At 40.1% G+C, this 27,149-nt stretch overlaps 1 protein-coding gene across 1 annotated transcript in view; it reads right to left on the bottom strand.

Annotated features, from left to right (window-relative positions):
* Positions 1–27,149, bottom strand: part of VPS13A (vacuolar protein sorting 13 homolog A) — a 192,671-nt gene that overhangs the window by 118,459 nt on the left and 47,063 nt on the right. The window contains exons 7-16 of the mRNA XM_068236705.1: positions 26,791–26,850; positions 23,899–23,958; positions 21,757–21,837; positions 17,887–17,944; positions 17,430–17,557; positions 14,160–14,266; positions 4,869–5,040; positions 4,724–4,786; positions 2,330–2,462; positions 659–753 (exon numbers count right to left, since the gene is read on the bottom strand). Coding sequence (XP_068092806.1) covers positions 659–753; positions 2,330–2,462; positions 4,724–4,786; positions 4,869–5,040; positions 14,160–14,266; positions 17,430–17,557; positions 17,887–17,944; positions 21,757–21,837; positions 23,899–23,958; positions 26,791–26,850 — 957 coding nt within the window. The remainder of the gene's footprint in view (positions 1–658; positions 754–2,329; positions 2,463–4,723; positions 4,787–4,868; positions 5,041–14,159; positions 14,267–17,429; positions 17,558–17,886; positions 17,945–21,756; positions 21,838–23,898; positions 23,959–26,790; positions 26,851–27,149) is intronic.

Genomic DNA, 27,149 nt, shown 5'->3' with positions numbered 1-27,149 from the left:
AACAATAGCTGACTCCTGCAGTGTACTCTGCCCAGAGATTTATCAGTGCTACGCGCTGGACTGATTAGAAGCTGCTGTAACGTCTCATTAGCAGCCGAGGGGAGGGCCCCAGAATGCTTTGCAGTTTAGTATGCGGCTTGCGTCCTTATGGGTCTATAACAGCCTTTAAGATAAGCACACATCAAAGGTAACTGAGATTTTTATCTTCACTAATGGCTTTTGGGCTTCCTTCTAAACTGTTTAACACAGGAGAATAGAGGTTTAAATTAGCTTCTGCAGCCTGACAGTTACTCTTTAAGTATTTATAAGTAGTCATGTATTCCTTTATGATATATTGCTGTTCCAATAGCTAGCTCAGATATTTTGTAAGGACCCAATCAGGGTCTAGGTAGGAGGAATGATTGTAATGTGTAATTTGGAGTTATTAACTTCTGTTCAGAGCCTTCCTCGACAGACATTCTATTGTCTCCTGCACAGTAAATAAACATACTATACTTCCTAGAGACTGATTGGTGGTATTTCATAAGAAATGCAAGGAGCTGAACTGAAGTGACAGTGTTTTTTTCAATACTAGAGCAGTTTAATTTACAAAAAAATGTGTAAGCTTTACTCTACATGCAGCTGGAGGCTTATGTGCCACACAATATATTTTGCTTACTGTTTTTGGTAGTGTTGGATCAACTGCTGTTTCACTGTAGCCAATCGCTGCGTACAACTTTGCTTTCTCTTCGGAAGTCATCAGGTGTTCCAGACCTTCAAAAAGCAAAGTCATAATGCTGACTCCTTAAGTCTGTAAAACCCTTGAGAATCATGTTGACACTTCATCCTCTGACGTACTAGTTATAACTGAGTTCTTTTTTAAAGTTTTTGCAAGATTAAACATTACATAAAGCTGGGAAATTCGACAGAGCAAATAATGAAAATATACACAATAATGAAAATCCTGGGCGAAAGCCCTTTTATATTGAGTCTACTGCATTGCATGTAAATGCAGTGGTCAAATGATATGAGAAGGCAGATAGTATGCATGCAGTCCTATAGACCCTTTCACAATTGCATTGCCTCACTGTCCACAATTGTCACAAAACAGTGCTGTACAGTTTTTCAGGTGACAGAATATGTAGCCATTTATGCAACATGTATTACACCAAATGTGCATGTAAGTGCAAGTTACAGCTGTATCAATCCAACACAGCTAAAGTGCCAAAAATGTCTTTAAGGGTTAAAAACCATGGAACACGAACCAGTGAAGCATATATTTAATATTTGCACTTTAAAGAAAAAACATTGCAATTTAAATTGCACAAGAAAAATACTTAGAGAAACTTCACTATAAGGCTCCCTGCACACTGCAAATCCGTTTTCCGATTCCGATTCCGATTCCGATTCCGTTTCCGATTTTCCTTGAATACATTCAACAGAAAAACGGATCAAAAAACGCAGCATGCAGTTAAGATTAAAAATCTGAATCGGAATCGGATGTAAAAACAGATTAAAAATCTGAATCTGAATCTGATTTGCTTGCAGTGTGCAAGAGGCCTAATAGAGGTCTTATTACAGGTGCCAGTATAATGGGCAATATAATGGAAGCATTATAGCAGAGGTCAATAAAAGCACAGACATTATTACAGGGGGGCACAATTATGAAGGCCACTATAATGGGGTAGTAAAATGGAGACCACCACAATAGGTCCTGTATAAGGAGCCTCCAAGGGGTAAAATAATGGAGATCACTTATAACTAGGTCTACAATAACAGGAGACAGAATAATAACAGGAAATATTAAAAAGGCACTATAATGAATGGCAGTGCAACAAAGAGAGAAAAATAATGGTAGGCACTACAAGAAGGCACCAAAATGACAGCACAGCCAACACATTTCTCAGAAACACAACCTGCACAAGGAGCTGTGTTTCTGAGGCAATTTCAGCAAAGCATCTCAATGTGCAATATGCAAGGACATCAGTGCACAGCAGGGCATTCTGACAATGCACAACATGCACAGCAGCAAGTTGCACTTGTGTGCACAAAGTTGTGGTATCCCATTCAGTATAGCGAAATTATATCAGCGATGTAGAGGAGAGCAACTCAGGTGTCTGGAAACTGCACAGCCATCTGCACTGTAGAGCAATGAGCGAGTGTGCCTGGCCTCTTACGGAAAGCAATCAAGTAATCCTTCACTGATGTAAATACAGTGTGGTCACTCTTCTAATGCACTTTGCATGTAGTCACTGCTTTGTAATCTCTTACTCGATAATCTTCATGAGTACACTCAGAAAACATTACAAAGACATTAGAGAAAAAAATTGTATAATGCTAATACACTTACTTCCAGACTTTGTCTCTTGTTTCTTTTCTGTGCCATCTCCAGACCAGCCCCACATCCAGCCAAACCATCCCTTTGAGTTGTTGTCCTCATCTTTTGCTCCTGGTCTGTATATTTTAAGACCAGCTTTGTTTGCCTGGACCAATATAAAATGACAGAATGAGCAATTTTGCATGCTCACCATCCCCCCTTAAAGAGACACTGAAGCGAAAAAAAACTATGATATTATGATTTATATGTGTAGTACAGCTAAGAAATAAAACATTAAGATCAGATACATCAGTCTAATTGTTTCCGGTACAGGAAGAGTTAAGAAACTCCAGTTGTTATCTCTATACAAAAAAGCCATTATCTCTACGACTTTCAAAAGTCGTGGAGAAAGCTGTTTTCTGACTTTTATTATCTCAACTGTTAGTTAACTATTTACTTTTCCTCTGGCAGAGGAGAGTTCAATAGTTCACAGACTGCTCTGAAAGACTCATTTTGAATGCTGAGTGTTGTGTAATCTGCACATATTAGAGAATGATGCAATGTTAGAAAAAACACTATATACTTGAAAATAAAAATATGAGAATATTTTCTTTGCTACTAATCTTCTAGTAATTATTCATAGTACACAACCAATTCATTATATCATATATTTTTTTTCGCTTCAGTGTCTCTTTAATGTTTATGTCCAATGCTCAACCGCTAGAATAACTGCTTTGAGTTTAGGCATTTTGTTGCTTTAAAGGCTGGTTCACATGGACAGCACAATGCTAAATGCTTTGTTGTCACAGAGCATAAAAGTGTGTGATTGGCATTGGTTCCCACTTGTCCCGTTGTTGCATTTTGAGCCCTATGGATGGGGGGTGGGGGGGGGGGCATGAAACTGCTGAACGCAACTGCAGCTGGATGCTACTTGCAGCTTCTCAAGAATTTCGATTAGCAGAGATGTTTGCGGAATCAATGGTAAATGCATTGAGATGACCTCTGCTATACATTTCAAAGCGGGGCACGTTCACTCCCGGCGTTGGACGAGGACGGATGCTGGCAGCTGTTCGTCTAAACCAGCCTTTAAAGTGAATCTGTACAGGAACTGTACAAACTGTGGAAACTAATGAAATGATATTAAAAAAAAGTTTTCAGTGAAAACTACTTAAAAAAAGAACTATTTGGAACTAAAGTAACTTTAAGAGCTACTATAATTTTGACTCCCTACCACATCATAATAAAACATTTGTTTGTTACATACTGTGTGACCATGTCAGACTGCGCTCTCTCACTCTATATACAAAGTGTCTCTTGTAATACAGAATAAGTACCTTTGTCAACTTGTAATAAATACCTCACAATGACATTTATATGTAATAGGTACCTTTTTTAGGCTGTGCAGTTGACTGCAGAAACCACCCCTGGAACTGTACAGCGAAACTTACAGTATTTGTTATGCAGTCCTGGTTGACCAGTTTCTGATAAGCTGCAGTTAATGCATTCACAGGCACTGTGGCAGCCCTCACCATAGTTCCTGTGAGCACAGCAATACAGCTCCCTAAAGGTGGCCATACACTCGTTAGATTAGCAGCAGATAGATCATCAGATCTATCTGATGTGTTTAGGAACATTTTTTACTAGGAACAGATTTCCAATAGATTTCAGTATGAAATCTATTGAAAATCGATCTGATGGCATTTTTTTGCCATCAGATTTCCATTAGGTCCAATGCAAAATGATAAGCCATCTCAAGAGATGAGCCTAAATTTTCCAACATGTCAGATTGATTGAAATCGATCGAAATCGGCCACAAATCGATCGGTCAATCGATTTGCGATCGATTTCGATCGATCGTCAGAAAATCGGCTGTGTGTATCGGCCCCTTAAGTGTATTATTACAGGCTTCACAGTGGCTCTGTTTTCTTACTGACAACCACCTAAGGGCCTCTTTCCACTACAAGCAGATTGGATGCAGAATGGATGCAGATAAACTTACTCCAATGAATGCCTATGGGAAAATCTGCATCAGAAAAATTGCGTTTAGTGGAAACTGGCCCATAGACATTCATTGGAGTCAGTTTTTCTGCATCCATTCTGCATCCAATCTGCACCTAGTGGAAACAGACCCTAAGGCCTCTTGCACACTGCAAGCGATTCAGATTCAGATTCCGCTTTTTAATCAGTTTTTACATCCGATTCCGATTTGCAGTTTTCTCCCTGCACACTGCAAATCTGAATCGGATGTAAAAACAGATTAAAAAGCGGAATCTGAATCGGAATCGCCTGCAGTGTGCAAGAGGCCTTAGGCTACTGTAATGTCAGTGAAGGCATGACTCATTTCTAAGAACAAAACACTTGGCCACAAAACTTAAAAGGATTTGTTCAATCCCTGTGTAAATATAAATGTTTAAGGTCATTTATTACCTCTACTTCAGCTTGTTGTCTTGCTAGAGTGATACAAAATATGTCCAGAGTTTTTTCATGTTCCTGAGAGGGAATAACACCAAAGTATTACACTGTGTTCAACAAACAATTGTTTAAGACAGAAATCACAATAAAATTCCAGCACCTCAGCCATGTGCAGAACATCCTCTGTTGGTTTCTTTGAGGTTATTTTGGCTTTGTAAACCTCTTTGTACTTTTTCGTTTGCTGTCTATGCTTCCTAATGTGCCTCCATGACCACATATTCAGGCGTGGCTTCACGTTGACTTCGAGAATACCAGTTATGGCGTAATTCCACCTTTCAAACAATGTCAGTACGTTAATTTTCATTTGAGAATAACAGAGTTAAAAAACATTGTGGGCTAAAAAGAAACTTATTTATGCAAAATAATTACTGTAAGCCGGCTTTAACCCCCTGGAGGTATGATTATTTCCAGATTTTAGGGTCTAAAAGTGGTACATTGTTTGCACCCTTTCAGACCTTAAACCGGCAAAAAAGAAATCATGCCGACAAAGCCTGGAGCAGACCCAGCACTTACTCCCCTCCATGGGGTCCAGCGCTGCAGTTCTCCCTCCATACTCCAGGTGGCGATGTAACCCTATAGTGAGATTGTCAGCTGTCATCATGACGACAGGTGGCGATCTCACCAGAGGAATGCAGAGCCTCGGAGGACAGGAAGAAGAATGGCTGCCGGCATCTGGATCCCCGGGGAAGTGAGTTGAAACACCTGCTGCGAACCATTGCTCTGCATTGACCTCATGGCATTTACCACGAGTCTGGCTCGGAGTTACCGCTCTGGGCTGTGATTTCCAACCCCGAGCCTAATTCAGGGTTACCGCTAAGGAGGTTAATAAAAAGGAATTGACTAAAAAGGTGCAATACAAAACTTACTCATCTAGATGCCTACATAAACAAAAAGATAAAACACATTAACCACCCTAATATTACGAATGTGAAATTAAAACTTATTTCTCACTGCAAATCGTGATCACAAATAAACTGGATCTCTGTTGTTTTTTTTTTGTCATTAATACCAAAGTGGGGTTTTTGTGCATCTTGGTGTGATATTTATGGCATTATTTATTTTTACAGTGCAATTGCATTTTTAGACAATTCAGGAAATTCAGGAAATTGCACTACATTTTATATTGATTTTCTTGAGCTCCCATTGACTTAATGAGCACCTGAACTAAGAGGGATGTCAAAGGCTGATATATTCATTTACTTTTGAACAATACCATTTGCCTGGCTGTCCTGCTGATACTGCGCCTCCAATACTTGTAGCCACAGACCCTGAACAAGCATGCAGATCAGATGTTTCTGACTAAGGTCTGACTAGATTAGCAGCATGCTTGTTTCAGGTGTGTGATTTAGCACTACTGCAGCCAGAAAGATCAGAGGGATGCCCGGCAGCTGGTAGTGTTTAAAATTAAATATGGCCGCCTCCGTATCCCTGTCAGTTCAGGTGTACTTTAACCTCCCTGGCGTTTTGATTATGCGCAGCCGCACGGCTGCGCATGGTTTTTTAAACCTAATTTTTTTTTTCATCATGTAGCTAGCCTACGCTAGCTACATGATACCCCCCTAACTTTCGATTCCCACCCACCCTTCCGATCGCCGCCTGCGCCTATGCCCGTCAGGAAATCCCGTTCTGAACAGGATTTCCTTCAGGGCTTTCCCCGTCGCCATGGCGACGAACGGAATGACGTCATCGATGTCGTGACGTCATAGGGAGTCCCGATCCACCCCTCATCTCTGCCTGGCACTGATTGGCCAGACTGCGCACGGGGGCTGCGGAGGGGGGCCCTCTTTCACGTCGGGTAGCGGCGGATGGGCGGCGAGCGCCCGCCATTGCCTCAAACACGCAGCTAGCAAAGTGCTAGCTGCGTGTTTGAAAAAAAAATTATTTAAATCGGCCCAGCAGGGCCTGAGCGGTGACATCCGGCGTCTCTGGACGAGCTCGGCTCGTCCAGAACACTAGGGAGGTTAAGGGCTCTTTCACAGTGTGACGTTAAAGTCGCACGTTACAACAAAATGTAACGCACAATAACTTACAGCAATGAAAAATCAATGGGCTGTTCACAGTGCAGTGTTGGTGTTGGTGTCTAGCGCTGCACGTTAAATGAAAGTGCTGCATGCTATGCGTTATACACGTTTTTAGCTGCAATAGACTGTTTGCACATGCTCAGTAATGTTTTCTCTCTTTTTTTTTTTAACGCATGTGCTGTTTTCGTTCTATCACTGTGCAACGAAAAACGCGCACCAAATGCAGGGCTAATTAACGTCCAAGTTGTAGTCTTTCAATGCGTTGCATTAGGGGCACGTTATGCGACCTTAAAGTCGCATCAAACGCAACGTCCTGCTGTGTAAGAGGCCTAAACGCAAATGCAGGAAAAATGCAGCAGTGACTACATTTGTATTTGGGGTAAAACCTAAATCACTTCACTGAACATGGGCCACCACAATGTCTATGATAATCACAATGCAAACGATCTGCAAAACACAGCAATGCGTGTGCACTGGAAAACTAAAAAAAAAATTAAATGTGGTTGTGAAAAATTTTCCACTGTTCAATCTCTTGCCCTTACAGCACGTGTTTATACAATTCCCAATGCTCACTTTCCATGGGCATAAATGGAAATCACAACAGAGCTCAATGGTAAAAGCTGGGGGTTGTTATCAAAGGATTTCAGCTCTGAAAGCATTCTTCTATACCAGGGCTTTTTTTTTTTTTTTTTGGATACAAAAGTCTTCACTGTCATGCAACCAAAATACATTAGGCAATAAAAGGTATCCTACTCTCATCATCATGGGTGAATTGACAACCCCAGTGTGGTAAAACACAGGCCAGAAACGCCATCCCAGAGCAGCAATATTTTACCCAAGAATTCCACAACGGCTCATCACACAAACCATGATTGATGCACAATCCCAAATAGATTTGAGATCATAAAATATTCATGAGATTTGGAAAAATACCAGATATGTAAATATTTCCCATGTATTTGAAAGAGCTGCATTGCTGATAAATCTTGCCTAAATTCTCAGAAGGGTGGACAGTAGAAAACAAAAGTGGACTGGATTTTTAACAATTCTCTGCCATTTTTATAGTATTCTATCACAAAACAGTAGGAGTTGCTGTAAAGGCTAATTAGTACATATGCTATTTAAGTCATGCTCATGCATCTGCAGCAAAAACCTGGTTTGTCATTAACAATATTTTTTTTACTGAGAAAAGTTCTGAGCAAAAACAAAAGAGATAGCGCAAATGTGCTTACAACTTTAGTATAAGGTTACTGTACATTGGTGCAATAGCACAAACTCTAATCGTAAAAGTAATCTTGCAGCAACTTCTGCTATATTGTGATAGGACACATGGCAGGGTTGCTACCTTTCAGACTGGATTTTAGAAAACAAAAAAAAGTGTCCAGGATCACTTGTACCTTGTTTCCACTTTACATTGCAGATGGCCGTGCATTTACACATCAATACAGGGTCTGCATTTCTCAAGATTGCAGTGTTGACTCCATTCAGTGACAGAGAATGGGACGGCACTGTGTTGTGGACCAAAATGCATCAAGTAGTGTACTGCAATAATGTACTGCTGTGCAAAGCACAAAGCACAAAGCACTAGGCAGCATGAAGATGGGCAGGAGCCCGAAACAGTGGACTGTCCTGCCTTAAAGTTCTTTTTAAATTTGTATGTTTTTTTCCAATAAAACAGACTAAGCTTTTCTGAAGGTGGTGCGGATCTTTTTCTTCATTTGCCACAGTTTGAGTCCCATGGTCTCCGGGACTATTAGATCTGCACACCTGACCATCTGAAATTGATGGAAGCCAAGCAAGTGCGACTCCACACTCAAAATTGCGGAAATGCACACAGCAACATGAATAGCTGGGACAAGGCCTCATTTAGTGTTTTCCAGCTCAAAGCCGCATATACACATACAAGGATTGTTGCCTGGGAGGTAACAGGACTTGGTCCCTTGGGTGACAGTTTATGGTAAAGGCTGTACAGGCGGATGATAGAGATGCACTCTGTTGCTATGCAGGAGGAATGGGGAAGAAGGCCAGCAGAGTAGTGTACTACAGAGCAGCACAGAGCAAGTGGGGTGAGTGGGGAGAACAATGTCCTTGGCCAGTGTTCAGCTGGGTTGATCCACCAGGTGGACCGCTCACTCACATGATGAGGGGAGACAGGAGCTAGATTCTCACCCGAGGCTGTCTTTATCGGCAGCTACAGAAGTGTATAATCTAGCCTGTATACATGGCTTTGGAGAATTGACCTTAAAGGGGAACTGAAGTAAGAGGTATACAGAGGGTGCCATATTTATTTCCTTTTAATCAACACCAGTTGCCTGGCAGCCCTGCTGATCTATTTCTCTGCAGTAGTATCTGAATAACACCAGAAACAAGCATGCAGCTAGTCTTGTCAGATCTGACTTTAAAGTCCGAAACACCTGATCTGCTGCATGCTTGTTCAGGGGCTATGGCTAATAGTATTAGAGGCAGAGGATCAGCAAGGCTGCCAGGCAACTGGTATTGCTTAAAAGGAAATAAACATGGCAGCCTCCGTATACCCCTCTCTTCAGTTCCCCTTCAAAGTATTTTAGGTTTACTGAGAGAAAAGGCTAGGATTTGAAAGAGCTAGAATCACAGCAGCCCATGTGTTTTCACTATTAGACAAACTAATTAAAAAAAAGAAGGGATTTCTATGGATAACTAAACTTTGGCATCTTCTTTGATTTCATATATCAAGAACAAATACACACAGTCACTCATGTGACTGAACTTTCCATCCTCGCCCTTAAAGGGGTTCTTCCGCGAATGAGGAAAAAAATAAGTGGTTTATGCATAAACTATTAAACATCCTTCTAAAATAGTGTAAAAAGTTTTTTTAAAAAATGAATAGTTTCATCAATACAACATGTAATGTAAATAGTGACGGATGACGGCTGGGAGGCTAATCCATTTGTTAGGGGTGTTTTGTTTTTTTTTACTTTCTTTTCATAAACATAACTCCTGCCTACATAGTTTTCAGTGGTATTACCCACTTCTAGCAGGAATCGCCGTTATAGCCCTAATAGCTGAGCTGCTGAATATGTGTTTACATTGTTGCTAGGCAACCAGACCCCTGGTGCAGAGACTCCTTTTTGAAGAGTCATAAGCTGCTGGGAAAATCAGTCCCATCTACACCATATGATTCTTTGTCAGATTCGATTCAATTTGATTCGATTCATTGATTTGATTCAACCTGACATGTCCGATTCATGATTCGATTCAGTTTGAATTGAATTGAATCATGAATTGGACATGTCAGATTGAATCAAATTGAATCAAATCTGACAAAGAATCATATGGTGTAGATGGGACTGATTCATTCTCCCAGCAGCTTATGACTGTCTTCACAAAGGAGTCTCTGCAAGGCATCTGATTGAATGTAAACACATATTCAGCAGCTCAGCGGAGCCCTTCGGGCTATAACTGCGATTCCTGCTAGAAGTGGGTTATACCACTGAAAACTATTTAGGCAGTAGTTATGGTTGTGAAAAGAAAGTAAAAAAAAAACAAAACACCCCTAACAAATGGATTAGCCTCCCAGTCTTTCATACCCAGTGTTCTCCCCAGGCTCTTTTAGCCGGGTGCTCCACCCGGCTAGATTTGGTGACCACCCGGCTGTCATCGGTTCACCTCCTCATTTCCTCCTATGCTGTAAGCACAGTTGCCCTGCATTATCAACTCGCCCCACCCAGCTACTTTTTCATGCCACCCGGCTACTATTTCATGCCACCCGGCTGGAAAAAGATTTTGGGGAGAACACTGCATACCTCACTGTTTACATTACATGTTGTATTGATGAAACCATTCATTTTTAAAAATAAACTTTTTACACTATTTTAGAAGGAGGTTTAATAGTTTATGCATAAACCACTTTTTATTTTTTTTCCTCATTTGCGGAAGAACCCCTTTAATAACTGGTTTCAGTTACCGTATATACTCGCAAGCAAGCCAAATTTTTCACCCCCCAAAAGTAGCCCAAAAGTTGGGGGGTCGGCTTGCTTGCGAGTCATGGGTAGGTGGGTGGGTGGGTAGGTGCTGCCCCTCCCCGCTCCCCCCGCGGCCGCCGCTGCTATTACCTTAGGCGGCGCCGCTTCCTATATCCCTGTCCTGCTCCGATAACTAACTCATTCACAGCAGCGCGCCCCTGGCTGCTGTGATGATGGTGGAAACCATAGAGAGCGGCTTCCTGTGGCGGCGATGCCGTTACTATGGGAACCACTCTCTATGGTTTCCTCCGCCATCACAGCAGCGAGGGGCGCGCTGCTGTGAATGAGTTAGTTATCGGAGCAGGACGGGGATAGAGGAAGCGGCGCCGCCTAAAGTAATAGCAGCGGCGGCCGCGGGGGGACCGGGGAGGGGCACCACCTACCCACCCACCCACCTACCCATACTGGGGCACTATACTAGCTATACTGAGGCACTATACTAGCTATAATGGGGCACTATACTGGCTATACTGAGCACTATACTAGCTATACTGAGCACTATACTAGCTATACTGAGCACTATACTGGCTATACTGAGCACTATACTGGCTATACTGAGCACTATACTGGCTATACTGAGCACTATACTGGCTATACTGAGCACTATACTGGCTATACTGAGCACTATACTAGCTATACTGAGCACTATACTAGCTATACTGAGCACTATACTAGCTATACTGAGCACTATACTAGCTATACTGAGCACTATACTAGCTATACTGAGCACTATACTAGCTAAACTGGGGCACTATACTAGCTATACTGAGCACTATACTAGCTATACTGAGCACTATACTAGCTAAACTGGGGCACTATACTAGCGATACTGGGCACTATACTAGCGATACTGGGCACTATACTAGCTATACTGGGACACACTAGGGGAATAAGGCGGCCAGCATTTCCTACCCCCGGCTTATATGGGAGTCAATCATATTTCCCTGTTTTTTTTCAGGTGAAAGTTGGGGGGTCGGCTTACATGCGGGTCGGCTTGCTTGCGAGTATATACGGTACATGGTGAAAGCGGGGAAAAAAAAAAAAAACATACTGCATGCACAGTTCAAGTAAATGTGACTATTATAGCTGTGCACACATCTATAATAACTGTACTCTGCAAATAGTAACCAGACACAGATTTAGTCTACATTTCATCATGTATATAAAAATAAGCATAGCTGTAAAGATAATGACAGCACAGAAGACAGGATCTGATCATTAGATAACTTAAATAGGTATGAAATAAATATTAGGTGCCTTCCATCCTTCTGCATGCTTATCATAAATCAGAAACACCTAAACTTTATAGGGCATCTAATCTGATGCTACATTTTACCACCAGTTTGCAGTCAGCTTCAGCTAATTTACAACAACACCTTTCACAAACTGAACTAAAAAGTAATTCAAAAAAAAAATCCTAAAAGGATAGCATAGAAGGCAGCAATGTCACAGGCTAGTTATTTTCACATCAGGCGCAAAGGGCAAAAAGTTATTCTGTGCTGCTGGTTAGGTAGCGTATTCTCATATATTGCCTTTAAGACAGGTCTTTGCTCCAGGTGGAGTTCTTTGTACTGGGTGGTTCCAGGTAGACTAGGAAATGGAAAATGAAAGAGCGCTCCAATGGTGTGCTAAACCTTAAATAAAATGGGGAAATGGGACAAATTAGTCCTGCGTGAGTGCTGAAAATATCATGGAACCCTTGGTGAAAAAGCCCCTTGTAAAGGTTCAGTGTTATGGTGGATAACGTTTTAAAGTGTGCCAGAGGCAGTTTTTAATATATAAAAAAAATGGGACACCAAGGCATGTTCCCACCTGAAGGACAGGCCTCTGATCCCTCCACTCTGCCAACAGCCCCTCCCCCTCCACTAAGAGTTTGGTGACAAGGAGATTTTCAGCAGAGTAATGGGGAAGGGGTTGTCCCTTGTAGGAAAGAAACTCTGCATAACGCGCCTTTCCCGCCTCTTAGAGCCATCTCACTGGCCCTCCTCTGCCGGTTTCCTGCCCCCTCCATGCCAATCACGGCTCTATGCTCTCAGAGGAGAGCACAGAACTGCATTTGCAGCGTTGTGACCCCAAAGGTCATGGAAATGAAAGTGCTGTTATACAGCACATACTGTAGGAGATAAAGGGAGAGGTGGAAATGGACGCTACCTGATGCTGCTGCCCCCTGCCCGGATCTAGCAGTAAGCTTTGTCTTAAAAAAGAGAATCTGTACTCTAATATTCTTACACTAAAAAGCATACCATTCTATTCCTTATTTTCTCCTGTGCCCCTCTGTGCTGTTTCTGCCACTCTCTGCTGCAATCCTGGCTTGTAATTAACAGTTTTAGGCAATGTTTACAAACAAACTAACCAGCTTCTAATAGGCTCAGCTAAGCATAGTGTGTGAGTATGCAGGGGGCCTGCAGAGGGTGTGTATCGCTTCTACCAATCACAAGCAGCCCTGCACATTCCACACAATCAAAGCCTTAGCCCGACAAACAGGACAGAGGAAAGATACGGTACATTGATTTATTACAGAGACAGTGTAATTAGGAAGAGCTGCAGTAAGCCCCAGCACATTAGAACAGGCATAGGAAATCATAGGATAGAAGAACTAAGGCTGAAAAAATTGTTACAGAGTCTCTTTAAATATCTTGACCGGATCGGGTTTTCCAAGTGAAATAGGCTAGTGAAATGTTTTTGTATCTCCAGATTTTACTTGGCCTTGGCCAAGCTTTGAGAGCTGAGAGAACACGCTGGCAGCCATCAGACATGAACAAATTATGCGAGTGCAAATTTTAGTGTTTGACATTTTATTGAAGGTTAAAGGGAAGGTTCAGGGACTATGAAACAAAATTAAAATCCACATCCACTTACCTGGGGCTTCCTCCAGCCTGTGGCAGGCAGGAGGTGCCCTCAGCGCCGCTCCGCAGGCTCCCGGTGGTCTCCGGTGGCGCCCCCAACCTGGCCAGGCCGGTGGCCAGGCTTCTTCTGCGCTCCAATCTGCGTCTCACTGGTGCACGCTGACGTCATCGGACGTCCTCCGGGCTGTACTGTGCAGGCTCAGTAGTTCTGAGCCTGCACAGTACAGCCCAGAGGACGTCCGATGACGTCAGCGCGCCCGCGTGAAACGCAGATTGGAGCGCAGAAGAAGCCCGACCTGGCCGCCGGCCTGGCCAGGTCGAGCATGCCACCGGGAGCCTTCCACGGGCTGGAGGAAGCCCCAGGTAATTGGATGTGGATTTTTTTTTTTTTTTTAATAGTCACTGAACCTTCCCTTTAATGCACCATTGGAGTGCCCTTTCATTTTTTTTTATTTCCTAGTTGCTTTCACACTAGAGGTCAAAATAGGCATGACATTTGCAGGGAAAACAAAGTTACACATACCATTTTTTAGCATTATTGTGGACAGAAACATCTGGCCTGTACTTTCTATACGGCAGATTCCTTGACATCATGTCAACAGATTCAAGAAGCTCCATGACACTGTGATACTAAAAAACAAACCGAAGTTAATTAAAAAGAAAACCAAAATTGCATCTGCATGTTAAATAGAAAAAAAAAAAAACTTTCCCAGCAATTGAAATAGTTTCTGATAAAGTTTCTTAATTACCAGAACTGCCATATCTGCTTGAAAAGAATCACTTACATTACCTTGTAATAAAGAAAAAATGATGCATGCAGAAAGGGATCAGTCCCAACAATTTTGCATTGAGGAACTTTGTTGCAGTTAGAAACCAAAAGAATATTCAGAAGAACTTAAAGGGATACTGTAGGGGGGTCGGGGGAAAATGAGCTGAACTTACCCGGGGCTTCTAATGGTCCCCCGCAGACATCCTGTGTTGGTGCAGCCACTCCCCAATGCTCCGGCCCCGCCTCCGGTTCACTTCTGGAATTTCTGACTTTAAAGTCAGAAAACCACTGCGCCTGCGTTGCCGTGTCCTCGCTCCCGCTGATGTCACCAGGAGTGTACTGCACAGACACAGACCATACTGGGCCTGCGCAGTATGCACTTGATGACATCAGCGGGATCGAGGACATGGCAATGCAGGCGCAGTGGTTTTCTGACTTTAAAGTCAGAAATTCCAGAAGTGAACCGGAGGCGGGGCCGGAGCATCGGTGAGCGGCTGCGTGGGCACAGGATGTCTGCGGGGACCATTAGAAGCCCCGGGTAAGTTCAACTCATTTTCCCCCGACCCCCCTACAGTATCCCTTTAAGAAAAAATTTGTTTTAGGTTTCATGTTATCATACAGGTAAAATGTTCCTAGAGCTGTGGCACATTATAATAAAAGATTAACAAAAAAACTCTGTTAATTTCTTAAAATGGGAAGGAGTTCAAAATTATTAGCCTACTCTTAAAATGCAGTATATAGTATAAGGCTAGGTTCACAGTGGTGCGTTGCATAATGCATGCGTTATTACGTGTGTGAACTGCAATGGACACTAGACATAGACTTCAATACAAAGCCTGAATTACAATGCAGTACTGTGAACAGTCCCATACAACTGTATGGACAGTGAGTTGTTAATTTAATCATCTTAAAGTGTAACTGTCGGGCATAAAAGCAATTCTTTATTTTTATTTGGTAAACAAGTAATAAGGATGCTTACCAGGGAATCCAAAAGTTAAAAAATCACTATTACTTGTTGTTTGATAAATGATCATTCCCCAGTTGACCTGACTCTTATTTGGTACATTGCTGCACAAAGGAAGTTGCAGGGCATGCTGGGTTGTCTTTTTTGCCTTGTTATCTAATGCATCCTGATTGTCTGAAGCCTCTTTACCTCCTGTTTTCCCCTCCCACACCTCTGTTCCTCTCTGATTGGCTAATATTTCTCATGCTGAGACAATGCAATTTATATTGCAGAGCTGGGTGGGAGTGCCTAAAGACTGAGGAGGAGGACGGGCAATGCATACACAATCAGGCAGAGGAAATGACATCAGGATTGACTTCAAGATAGACACAGTTAAAATGGAAAATACTAAGGATTTTCTCTTTTTTTACTGTAGAAATTCCATTTAAACAAAAGTTATTTAATTGCATGAGGTCATGCTAAAATATGTGCATAATACAAAAGTATAAAATCTAATGCACATATTATGCACATATTTTAGCATGACCTCATGCAATAAAATAACATTTGTTTAAATGGAACTATATCCGCTACACGTGCATGCAAATGTATGCAAAGCATTTGAGCGTTGAATGCACTATAGTCATGTATTTTGTGTGCATGCTATAACCTTACTTAAATTGCATGTAACTGCTCTGGCACCAATAGTTGCCTCTGACAGTTGAAATCAAATTCTATATGCATACATTTGTTTGAATGCTATTAATTATTTTTTATTTTTTGATTCTCATTATACAATATTGTCTGTAGTATTTGTTATAGGTTGAATTATGTTTTTGATATGCTGTTAGTGCTGTGGCATTAAGCACCTTGTCTGATAATTGTAGGCACTGCTATTTGGCCTGAGGAAGTGGGTATGCATCCATGAAACGTGCTGCCAGTGCAATAAAATTCTATCAATACATGAATTTGTCTTCATTGAGGTAAGCCGCCTCACTTTTTTTTATTTTGTTTTGTTTTTAAAGGATACCCGAAGTGGCATGTGGCATGATGAGATTGACATGTGTATGTTCAGTGCCCAGCACACAAATAACTATGCTGTGTTCCTTTTTTCTTTCTCTGTCTGAAAGTTAAATATCAGGTATGTAAGTGGCTGACTCAGTCCTGACTCAAACAGGAAGTGACTACAGTGTGACCCTCACTGATGAGAAATTCCAACTATAAAACATTTTCCTAGCAGAAAATGGCTTCTGAGAGCAAGAAAGAGATAAAAAAGGGAATTCCTTATCATTGAGGGTCACATTGTAGTCACTTCCTGTCTAGCCACTCCTAGGAGATAATTTTTCTTCTTCTATTTAGAATAATTTTTTGGCACTTTGCAACTGAAAATGTACCAAAAAGTAGCTGAAAAGTGCTATCAAAATTATTTTAAGCGTTTTCTTGCTTGCTGGATTTGTGTAAATTGTAAGCAAATATTCAGGAAATTGTATGCAGCCTCAAAATAAATCATTAAAACACAGAAGCTTGCATATTAACCTAATATTTGCATCAACTCTGAAGTATTAGCATCTCATTGACCATCCTTAATGTGTACAGATGATGGTCAATTAGATGCTAATTTTCTGACTTGAATTCAGATGTAATGGATATTGTAGGCAGATTGGTATAAGGCCACTCCAAATCAGTAGGAAGTTAATTTGATTGGTCTAATTCCAGGCTTCATGCAAGCTAAAAAAACAAAACAAAAAAACCGCATGTAATTAAAGAGAGTCGGCGGAAATTGACTGGAGACAGAGGTACTGCCAAAGCTCTGCCTCCTTCTGGAAACAAGGTCAGAATTTTGCCCCAGGGATTTCAGGGGAGGGGGGACCTTGTTCTGCAACACTGTTGTGGCAAATGAGCTATGGTCTTATTGCTTAACATAAGTGGGCAATAAAAACAGGAACTGATTTTGGCTCAGACTCTCTTTACATTTGTTGTTGACTCATGAAGCTGGATTAATGGATTGTTGGATTATTTTATCAGGTTATAAGGACAAACACTCTTGAGCAAAGTATTGTACAATGCCTTTTCATCTTCACCTGAGGCTTATTAAACTCAATTGCTATGTCCTGAAGATTGACATCAAGATCTATTTTTGGGGAAGAAAAGTCAAAGTCGGATCGAGGATTCATGCGAAGTTTTGCTCTTCCGGAGATTGGTCGGAACACTAAAGAGAAAAAGAAAAGAATAAAAAAAACTAAAAAGATGGCAAATTGTTGGCACAGACAAATACAAAGCCCAAATGTTGCTTGGGTGATGAGTAAAAAATAAATAAATTATATATGAAAATGTGCTAAAACTGTCCAGAAGATTTGATTCTTCAAACACTTCCCTATTCTGTTCAGACATAGAGTAAATTAAGATAAAACTGTGTAATGGAAATGAAGTATAAATGGAAATTACACATACCTACAAGTGTTTAAATTAGTTGCAAAGTTTTGATCATACAATCACGTCTAGTATTTTACATACTGTTGCTTTACAGTAAATACATACCAAAATCATAGTCTTCGGGTATCACGTTGTTAGAAGCAACTCCATATTTCAAAATACCCTGGAAAGTAAAGGAAGGTAACTCCAAAATCAGCAATTATTTTTGTTATCTGTATCAATCAATATACTTTACAAAACAATTCTTTCAGATACAAATGCATACTATTAGTACTTCCACCAATAAGAACCAGACCAGTGTCATAAAGCGATACACATGAATTCACATTTTTAGCGTATCCAAAGAACAGCATATAATGTATTACTTACGCAGTACTAAAAGTAATAAAAAGGCAAACAATTTTCCTTTTTAAAATACACTGAGCAAAAATATAAACCAAACACTTTTGGTTTTGCTACCATTTTGCATGAGCTGAACTCAAAGTACAAACATTTTCAACATACGCAAAAGACCTATTACTCTCAAATATTGTTCACAAATTGTCTAAATATGTGTAAGGCCTGGTACCCACTAGCAGCACTTGTGATATGTAAAGCGCTTACTAATGTAAGGCTATGAAGGATTTTTAGAAAATCACATACCTCAAGTGGGATCACACAGATAGCATTACATTAGAAAGAGCTTTTCAAATCACAGGTGCTCAGAAAAGCGCTACTAGTAGGTTCCAGGCCTTAGTGATCACTTCTCCTTTGCCAAGATAATCCATCCCACCTCAAGGGAGTGGCATATCAAGGTGCTGATTAGACAGCATAAATATTGCACAGGTGTGCCTTAGACTGGCCAGAATAAAAGGCCACACTGAAATGTGTAGTTTGATCACACAGCACAATGCCACAGATGTCACAACATTTGAGGGAGTGTGCAATTGGCATGCTGACTGCAGGAAAGTCTACCAGAGCTGTTGCCCGTGAAATGAATGTTCTTTTCTTTACTTGAGCGATCTCCAAAAAGGATTTCAGAGAATTTGACAGTACATCCAACTGGCCTCACAACCGCAGACCACGTGTAACAACACCAGCCCAGGACTTTCACATCTAGTATGTTCACCTACATGATCATTTGAGACAAGCCACTCGGAACGCTGCAGCAACAATTGCTTTGTATAACCAACGAATTTCTGCACCAACGGTCATACACCATCTCAGGGAAGCTCATCTGCATGTTCCTTGTCCTCATCGGGGTCTGGACCTGACTGCGGTTCGTGGTCGTAACCAACTTGAGTGGGCAAATGCTCACATTTGATGGTGCATGACATGTTGGAGACGTGACGCTTGGAAGGAGAGGAGCAACACCTCATATCCTTGCTCCTACCGCTGGCCAGTAGGAACAAGACATTTGCCCTCTTCTTAACAGATAAAATTTCATATATCCGGACTGCTATTAAATCCACAACACTGAAAACATATACAGAGCACAATAATGGATGCCATAGCAGCCTACTGCCATGGCCTGGAGGTAATTACAGAAGAAGACATCTCAAACATCCTTCTAAACCTTCTCCAGACTACCTGCGTCCTGGACCCTGAACCAACACAGTTCATGTTGAAATGCAGTGACCTGTTCAGGGCAGCATTTCACAAAATGGTAAACTCTTCCTTGCAAGCAGGGAATGTTCCTACCTATCTGAAAGAAGCAATCATGAGGCCACTACTCAAGAAAGTATCCCTAGATCCGGATCATCTGAGCAGCAATAGACCTGTCTCCAACCTCCCCTTTCTGGAAAAAGTTATTCAGAAGGATGGATATCTCCAACTTGAAGCCAGGGTCTCAATGAACAACATCTCTGAATCCCTAAAATCTGGCTTCAAGAAGCACCAAAGCTGCAAAACAACACTTGTTCAGATCATCAGTGATTTGATCATGGTCAGAGAGGTGAGTAGTCCATCCTGATCCTGGTTGGTCCCTCAGCGGGTTTTGATAAATTTGATCAGGAAATCTTGCTCATCAGGCTGCAAGAGCACTGTGGCATTGATGGTTTAGTCTTACAATGGTTCTCCTTCTTCCTGGATGGCAGAACACATAGGATAGCCTTAGGGACTTTCCAGTCCAACCCTGTATCATTAAAAATGATGCGCCCCAAGACTCAATACTATCTTCTTTGTTGTTTACTACATAAATTTTGCCACTCGAGAAAAATCTTCCAAAAACACTGCTAGTGTGTGTGTGTGTGTGTGTGTGTGTGTGTGTGTGTGTGTGTGTGTGTGTGTGTGTGTGTGTGTGTGTGTGTGTGTGTGTGTGTGTGTACCCATGCTTAGCTGAGCTTCAGGAGTGGAATAAAGAAAACCTGCTTATATTAAATAAGTAACAAACAAATTCCCTGTGCTTTTCCAGAGAAAATCACTTACTTCCACAAATCCTTTTCTCCTTAGTTTAAATGCACAGCGCTGCTCCAATATTGGGGGAATGCACAGAAAAGGAGCGCTCCATAGTGCATTACCAAAAAAAGTTGTAACTTTATTCGCAAGAATATTGCATACTCACAAGATGTATAGATAAAATGCATTCATCAGCAGTTAGGCCAACCACTTCACACACTTTGCGGCAAGATTGCATGCGCTGTGGCCAGCAGCGCGGTCTCCCTGGAGCTAGTCTCGCAAGGCAGTGAGCGGGGCATAGTCTCGGCGTGCGTGCGACATTACGTGAGCTCCAGGGCGGTTTTCAAACTCTCTCGACCTCATCTCGCAAGGCGGTGGGCGGGGCCCAGTCTCAGCGTGCATGCCGTCATTACGTGTTTCGGCGCGCTGTGCCTTTGTCATCTGACGAAGGCGCAGCGCGCCAAAACGCGTAATTAGGTCACGCACGGCGACACTAGGCCCCGCCCACCGCCTTGCGAGATGATCTCCAGGGAGATCGGAGACCGCGCTGCTTGCCACAGCGTGTGCAATCTTGCCGCAAAGGGTGTGAAGCGGTTGGCCTAACCGCTGATGAGCGCATTTTATCTAAACATCTTGTGAGTATGCCATTTTCTTGCAAATAAAGTTGCAACTTTTTTGGTAATGCACTATGGAACGCACTTTTTCTGTTTAGATTGTGCTTATATTAAATGCTGACAAACCTGAGGTTCTGGTCATCAGAGGTCGGTGCCTAGCAGCAAAGCAGCTCCAGACATAGTCAACACCACTGAGGGTATGGAGCTCAGACCTTAGTAGGTCCAACACTGTGTGCAGCTCGGTTTACTGATTGATGTTGAATTAAACTTCAGGAATTAAATTTCAGCTGTTGTGCAACATACCTTCTTTTACCTAAAAAAAATATTGCAAAAATTAAGCACCTCATTCCTCCAGAAGATCTTCCAACTCTAGTTCACGCCTTCATCACATCACGGTTAGATTATTGCAATGCCCTCAATACAGGCCTTCCAAATAAAGACCTACACTGCTTGCAGCTAGTACAGAATGCCGTCACAAGACTTAACAAGTCAATCTGCCATTATCACATAACCTTAATCCTTTGCTCTCTACACTGGCTACCCATAAATTGGAGAAACCTTTCCAAAATTGGCATTTACTGTGTGTGTGTGTGAGTGTGGGGGGGGGCATAAAAAGCCACCTCTTCAGTCTAGCATTTATGACCACATAACATTTCCCCCTGTACATATCACTACACTATGTACTGATCTGAGACGAAATATATGCACTTTGGGTCCTACGGGAGAAAAGAGCTTTACAAATGTTTTGTTGTTGAAAAAGATAGTGTCTGCAGCAGTTTCCTGCAGATAACATTCGTATCTCCATTGCCACACATTGGAGACAGATGCGATATACGAATTGTGTCATGTGGAAACGGATCCTAACAGATTTGGAAGACGTGAAAAAAAAATGTAATCCTAAAAAAATCCTAAAAAAAGTTTACAACTAATTAAAAGCTACAGAATAGTTTGGTAAAACAGAATATTTTCTTTTAAACCAACATACCAAAGCTTCATTGTAACTTCGATGGTAGTACATCTCAGATTTCACATTCCAGTAGGCAAACAGATTGTCAAGGCGTATAATCTGGCATTAAAAAAAAATTAAAAACAAGATCAATCTCAAAGTGTAATTTAAAGAACAAAATTATAACAAGCAATCTAACAGTGACAATGTTTTTTTTTTTTTCCGCCACACTGTATGTGTCGTTGGACAACTACAAAATCTAAACACAAGATCTATAGCTCTTACAGAAGCATTTCCTGTTATTGTGATCACTGTATTCCACCGATTGGATTTCAAATTTAGGCTTACTAAATAATGATCTAAAGCGGTGTGTTCACACAGGGGATAAAGGTCACCCAGAACAATTTATCATCACTCCGTTCAGGTGGCATTTAACCTGCAAAAATGTTCAGTTCACCTCTGCTGAACAGCCCATTCAAATCCATGGAGGGTGAGGAGGGAGAACAAGAAGGAGATGGGTCTTAAAGGAAACCTAAAGTGAGAGGGATATAGAGGTTGCCATATTTATTTCCTTTTAAACAATGTATATTGCCTGGCTGACCTGCTCATCCTCTGCCTTTAATGCTTTTAGCCATAGACTTTAAACAAGCATGCAGATCAAATGCTCTAACGGAGTCTGACTGGATTGCTTGATGCTTGTTTCAGGGGTGTGATTCAAACACTATTGCAACCAAAGAGATCAGCTGGATAGCCAGGAAACTGGTATTGCTTAAAAAAAAAAAGAAAAACAAATATGGGAGCCTTGCTTTAAGTTCCCTTTAAGGCTAATCCACACCATGCAATTTTAACGTGTTATAGCTCTGACGTTTTTCTAGTTTGTGGCAGACATTTTGTATTAGTGATGGCAAGACTCTTGCACATGGAGGCCACTTTGATAAAATCATCCATCTTGTCTATATTAATTATTGTGTCTTATTAATGCTGAAGCTGTGACTAATAGTATATTTTTGTAACACATGAACATGTTTTTTGCAAAAGAAACCGTGTGTAATAAGGGTCCCAGATGGCAACACTGTCAGTTTGCTTAAGATCCTTTGTTCCTCTTTTTGAGTACCTGATAAAGAAAGTACAAAATCTTGTGTAAAGTGCTCCAGATGACCAACTGTTTGCTTAAAGGCTCACTCTCACGAACAAAGTAAGCAGTTCAAATCTGACAGAACCGATAGGTTTTGGGCCTCCTCATAGGGGATTTACATGGTAGATTAATGCACCCCTTCCCACCTAAAACCCATTAAAACAAATGAGATCACTACTTACTTTCAGAAGGCCATAATTAAAAAAAAAAAAAAAAAAAAAGGCAACCGCATTTTATTCACTGATGATCAGTGCTTGTTCGCCAGTACCATAACTCACCTAAACTGGTGACCAGCTTCCCTAATCACTTGGATGGAGTAACAGATTGCCAGCAGTGCCTTCCTGCTAAAAATAAAGCCGTACCTTTCCAAAAGGTTCAGGTTAATAGGCCATAATGGTCTGACAATAAAAATCCTTCTTCAGGTGTGTAAGGTCAAAAAGATGCATAATAGCTTTTAAACCACACTTACAAGTAAATTTAAATAATTCAGTAAGACTAATACAAATCTTAACCCTAACAATAAGCCCAATGCAAGTGTTTCTAACACTGACAGTACCCAATTACAACCATTCGCGTACACCCCCCCCCCCCTTACACACACACACACACACACACACACACAAGCAATACAATGCTCTATAAACAACACACTCATGTAGTTGAGGACAAGTGATGTATGCTCTCCATTCCAACGTCTGCCTCTCCTAACTCCTGCACAACCTAACGTCAGGGCTCTGAGTTTCTGACAATTCTTTGAGATTATGATTTAACTTTTGGCAGAGGAGAGAGGGTGACACTGAGGAGACTATGGAATAAGTGAATGGTGACTGCAAAATCATCTTCACAAGAAAAATATAATACAGGCAGAGTAACACATTTAAAAGCAAAAGACGATATCATTGAAAGCAATGTGATTAGGGTTTGTTTTTTTTTTGGAATTGTTAGAGCCAAAAGGTTACTTCATGGCCAGGTAGTATTTTAATGATATAACAGAAATATCAAATATAGAACAAAGAAAACTGCACACACTTAACAGTTAAAATTACCTTGTAAAACAGCTTGAAGGACTCATCATGTAGGCAGGGATTCCAATTTTTATCTGATGTCTACAAAGAAGAAGGCGTAATCTTTAGTTAATGTAGTTTTGATAACAGAATTACATTTTAAGTACACAAGATTATTAGAAAGGAACAAGACATTATATATACACATAGGCCCACAGTGCATACAGTATGTGTGTATAATAAAATATAATAAAAAAATAATATAAGATTTGCCGGAATAAAACACGCACCTAGGTTTAAAGAGTAAAAAACTAGGTAAAAAAAATTGATACACACACACACACATATATATATATATATATATATGCATGTATATATATATATATATATGCATATATATATGCATATATATATATATATATATATATATGCATGTATATATATATATATATATGCATATATATATGCATATATATATATATATATATATATATGCATGTATATATATATATATATATGCATATATATATGCATATATATATATATATGCATATATATATATATATATATATATGCATATATATATATATATATATATATATATATATATATATATATATATATATATATATATATATATATATATATATATATATATATATATATATATATATATATATATATATATATATATATATATATATATATATATATATATATATATATATATATATATATATGCATATATATATATATATGCATATATATATGCATATATATATATATATGCATATATATATATATATATATATGCATATATATATATATATATATGCATATATATATATATATATATATATGCATATATATATATATATATATATATATATATATATATATATATATATATGCATATATATATGCATATATATATATATATGCATATATATATATATATGCATATATATATATATATATGCATATATATATATATATATATATATATATATATATATATATATATATATATATATATATATATATATATATATATATATATATGCATATATATATATATATATATATATATATATATATATATATATATATATATATATATATATATATATATATATATATATATATATATATATATATATATATATATATATATATATATATATATATATATATATATATATATATATATATACATATATACATACACATACAGACACACAAGACCTGGTGCATCAATATTCCAGGAGTGTCTTGTACATGTTTTCCCCCAGATGGTGGCCTGCTGTGTCCCCCATGTGTCATTCTGTGTCCCCTTATGTCCATGTATTCCTATGCAGTATATACAGTCAGGTCCATAAATATTGGGACATCCACACAATTCAATATACTGTTCCCCAGTATAGGAAGCCAGGTATGGCTGTGCCCAGTATAGGGAGCCAGGTTTAGGTAATTGATGTCATGAGGTTATTATCATGACGCCTGTTCCCGATCCTCCGCACAGAGAAGACCCGAGCTGTGTGAAGGGGTGCTGCGATCGCTGGAAAGAGGCACGGTAAGTAAAAGTACCAGGGACCGGGGGACACACATACTAAGGTGCCTGTACCTTTCTAAACTGTAAAAGGGGACAGTATAGGTCAGGAAACCTCCTGCACGGCATGCCTGTAATGGTGATGGGCATACTGCTTTGATCCTTTATCCTGCCAGTTACCATTATGGGCTAAACACCAGGAAGGTTAACAAATGGGAGGCACATGTGCAAACTGTTGTAATTCCTACACGGTTCACCTGATGTAAATACCCTCAAATTAAAGCTGCCAGTCTGCAGTTAAAGCACATGGTGTTCGTTCCTTTTCAGATCCATTGTGGTTGTGTATGGAGTCAAACAGGTTAGAATTGTGCTGCTGTCCCAATAGCTATGGACCTGACTGTATAAGTCCTTGAAATGGAAGAGGATAATGGTGGACCATGAAACACCCAAAAGTCAAACTCCACAAGCAAGTCAATTGTTTGTGTTGCTGTGGTAATTGTGCAGAAATCAATCAGTGTCTCAATATTTGGGACATCCCAATCACAGAAGTCCAGCTCCCAATACATCAAGGGACTGATTTTCATTGATATCTGTCCACAAGACTTGAGATGTATAGGCTATGTATATGGCATGTACACACTGAAAATAAGCAAGCGCAATTGCCAATCGATTTTAAAATCGTACACAGAGTGAGTTTTTCTTGTGACTGGATAAATGATCCAATAGAAAGTTGAAAGGACTCCTGGGACATGACCTCTGAAAAACTTGCATACAAAAACGCAACGTTTAAAAAGCACTGCAGTCATTGCGACTGCGATTTTCTAAAATCGCATTGAGACACTGTGTACAGTTCATCACAAATTTTCATTGTTTTTAAAAAGGCTTTGCGTAAAAAAAAAAAAAAAAAAAAAAAAAAACACGTATGAAATAATAAAAACAAAGTGCTAAGCAGCCAATGTTTACAGGCCCTATAGTTTAACACAAGCACAGAAATCCTTGTGTGTACGGCCACAAGTTCAAAAGTAATCCACATAAATAATCTTCAATCACATGTGATACTACTGAAGTGTGTGTGTTGCCAATGTAACTTGTGTAACTTGTGATGTGCCCAAATCCATAGCAGGAATTCTGCTTTTATGGGCCTTTATGTTCTAGGAAAGTGAATCTGCTGTTAATGGGAAAACCGTTTCCTTAAGAATGATAAATCATGTCAATTGTCTGCTACAAATATAACAGGGAACATTAAACATTGTTGAAAGATGGAGAACACAAGGATAGTGCATAACAAACCTTATCTCAGTACATGTTTAAACAGAAACAAAGACAAAAGAGGACACACATGCAAACCTTTCCATTTACAACTGACTTGTGCTTTTCTCTCCTACCTGCAAACTGAGGTTTTGAAGCGAAACTCCAAATGAGAGTGGACATCGAGGATTAGTGATCTAAAAACAAAACATAGTATCATAAGCAGTTATCACCCAGTTTTATTTTATGTTTACACATTTACAAAATAGATATAATGTTTTATTGTTACTGCTCAACCTTAAGGGGCCCCTACACCTAACGATTTTCCCGCCGATATACAGCAGATTCGATCACTGTGATTGAATCTGCTGTGAAAACGTCGCGCAAATGCTGACAGAACGATCGATTCCTGTCCGAAATAAATCGTTCCCATCGATCTATCCATGTGGAAGATTTTTCTTGATTGCCGGCGGGTCGGGAGTGCATCGATGGCGGC

The sequence above is a fragment of the Hyperolius riggenbachi genome, chromosome 1, assembly GCF_040937935.1.
Source record: "Hyperolius riggenbachi isolate aHypRig1 chromosome 1, aHypRig1.pri, whole genome shotgun sequence".
Lineage (NCBI taxonomy): Eukaryota > Metazoa > Chordata > Amphibia > Anura > Hyperoliidae > Hyperolius > Hyperolius riggenbachi.
This window is presented reverse-complemented; position numbering and strand designations above follow the sequence as displayed.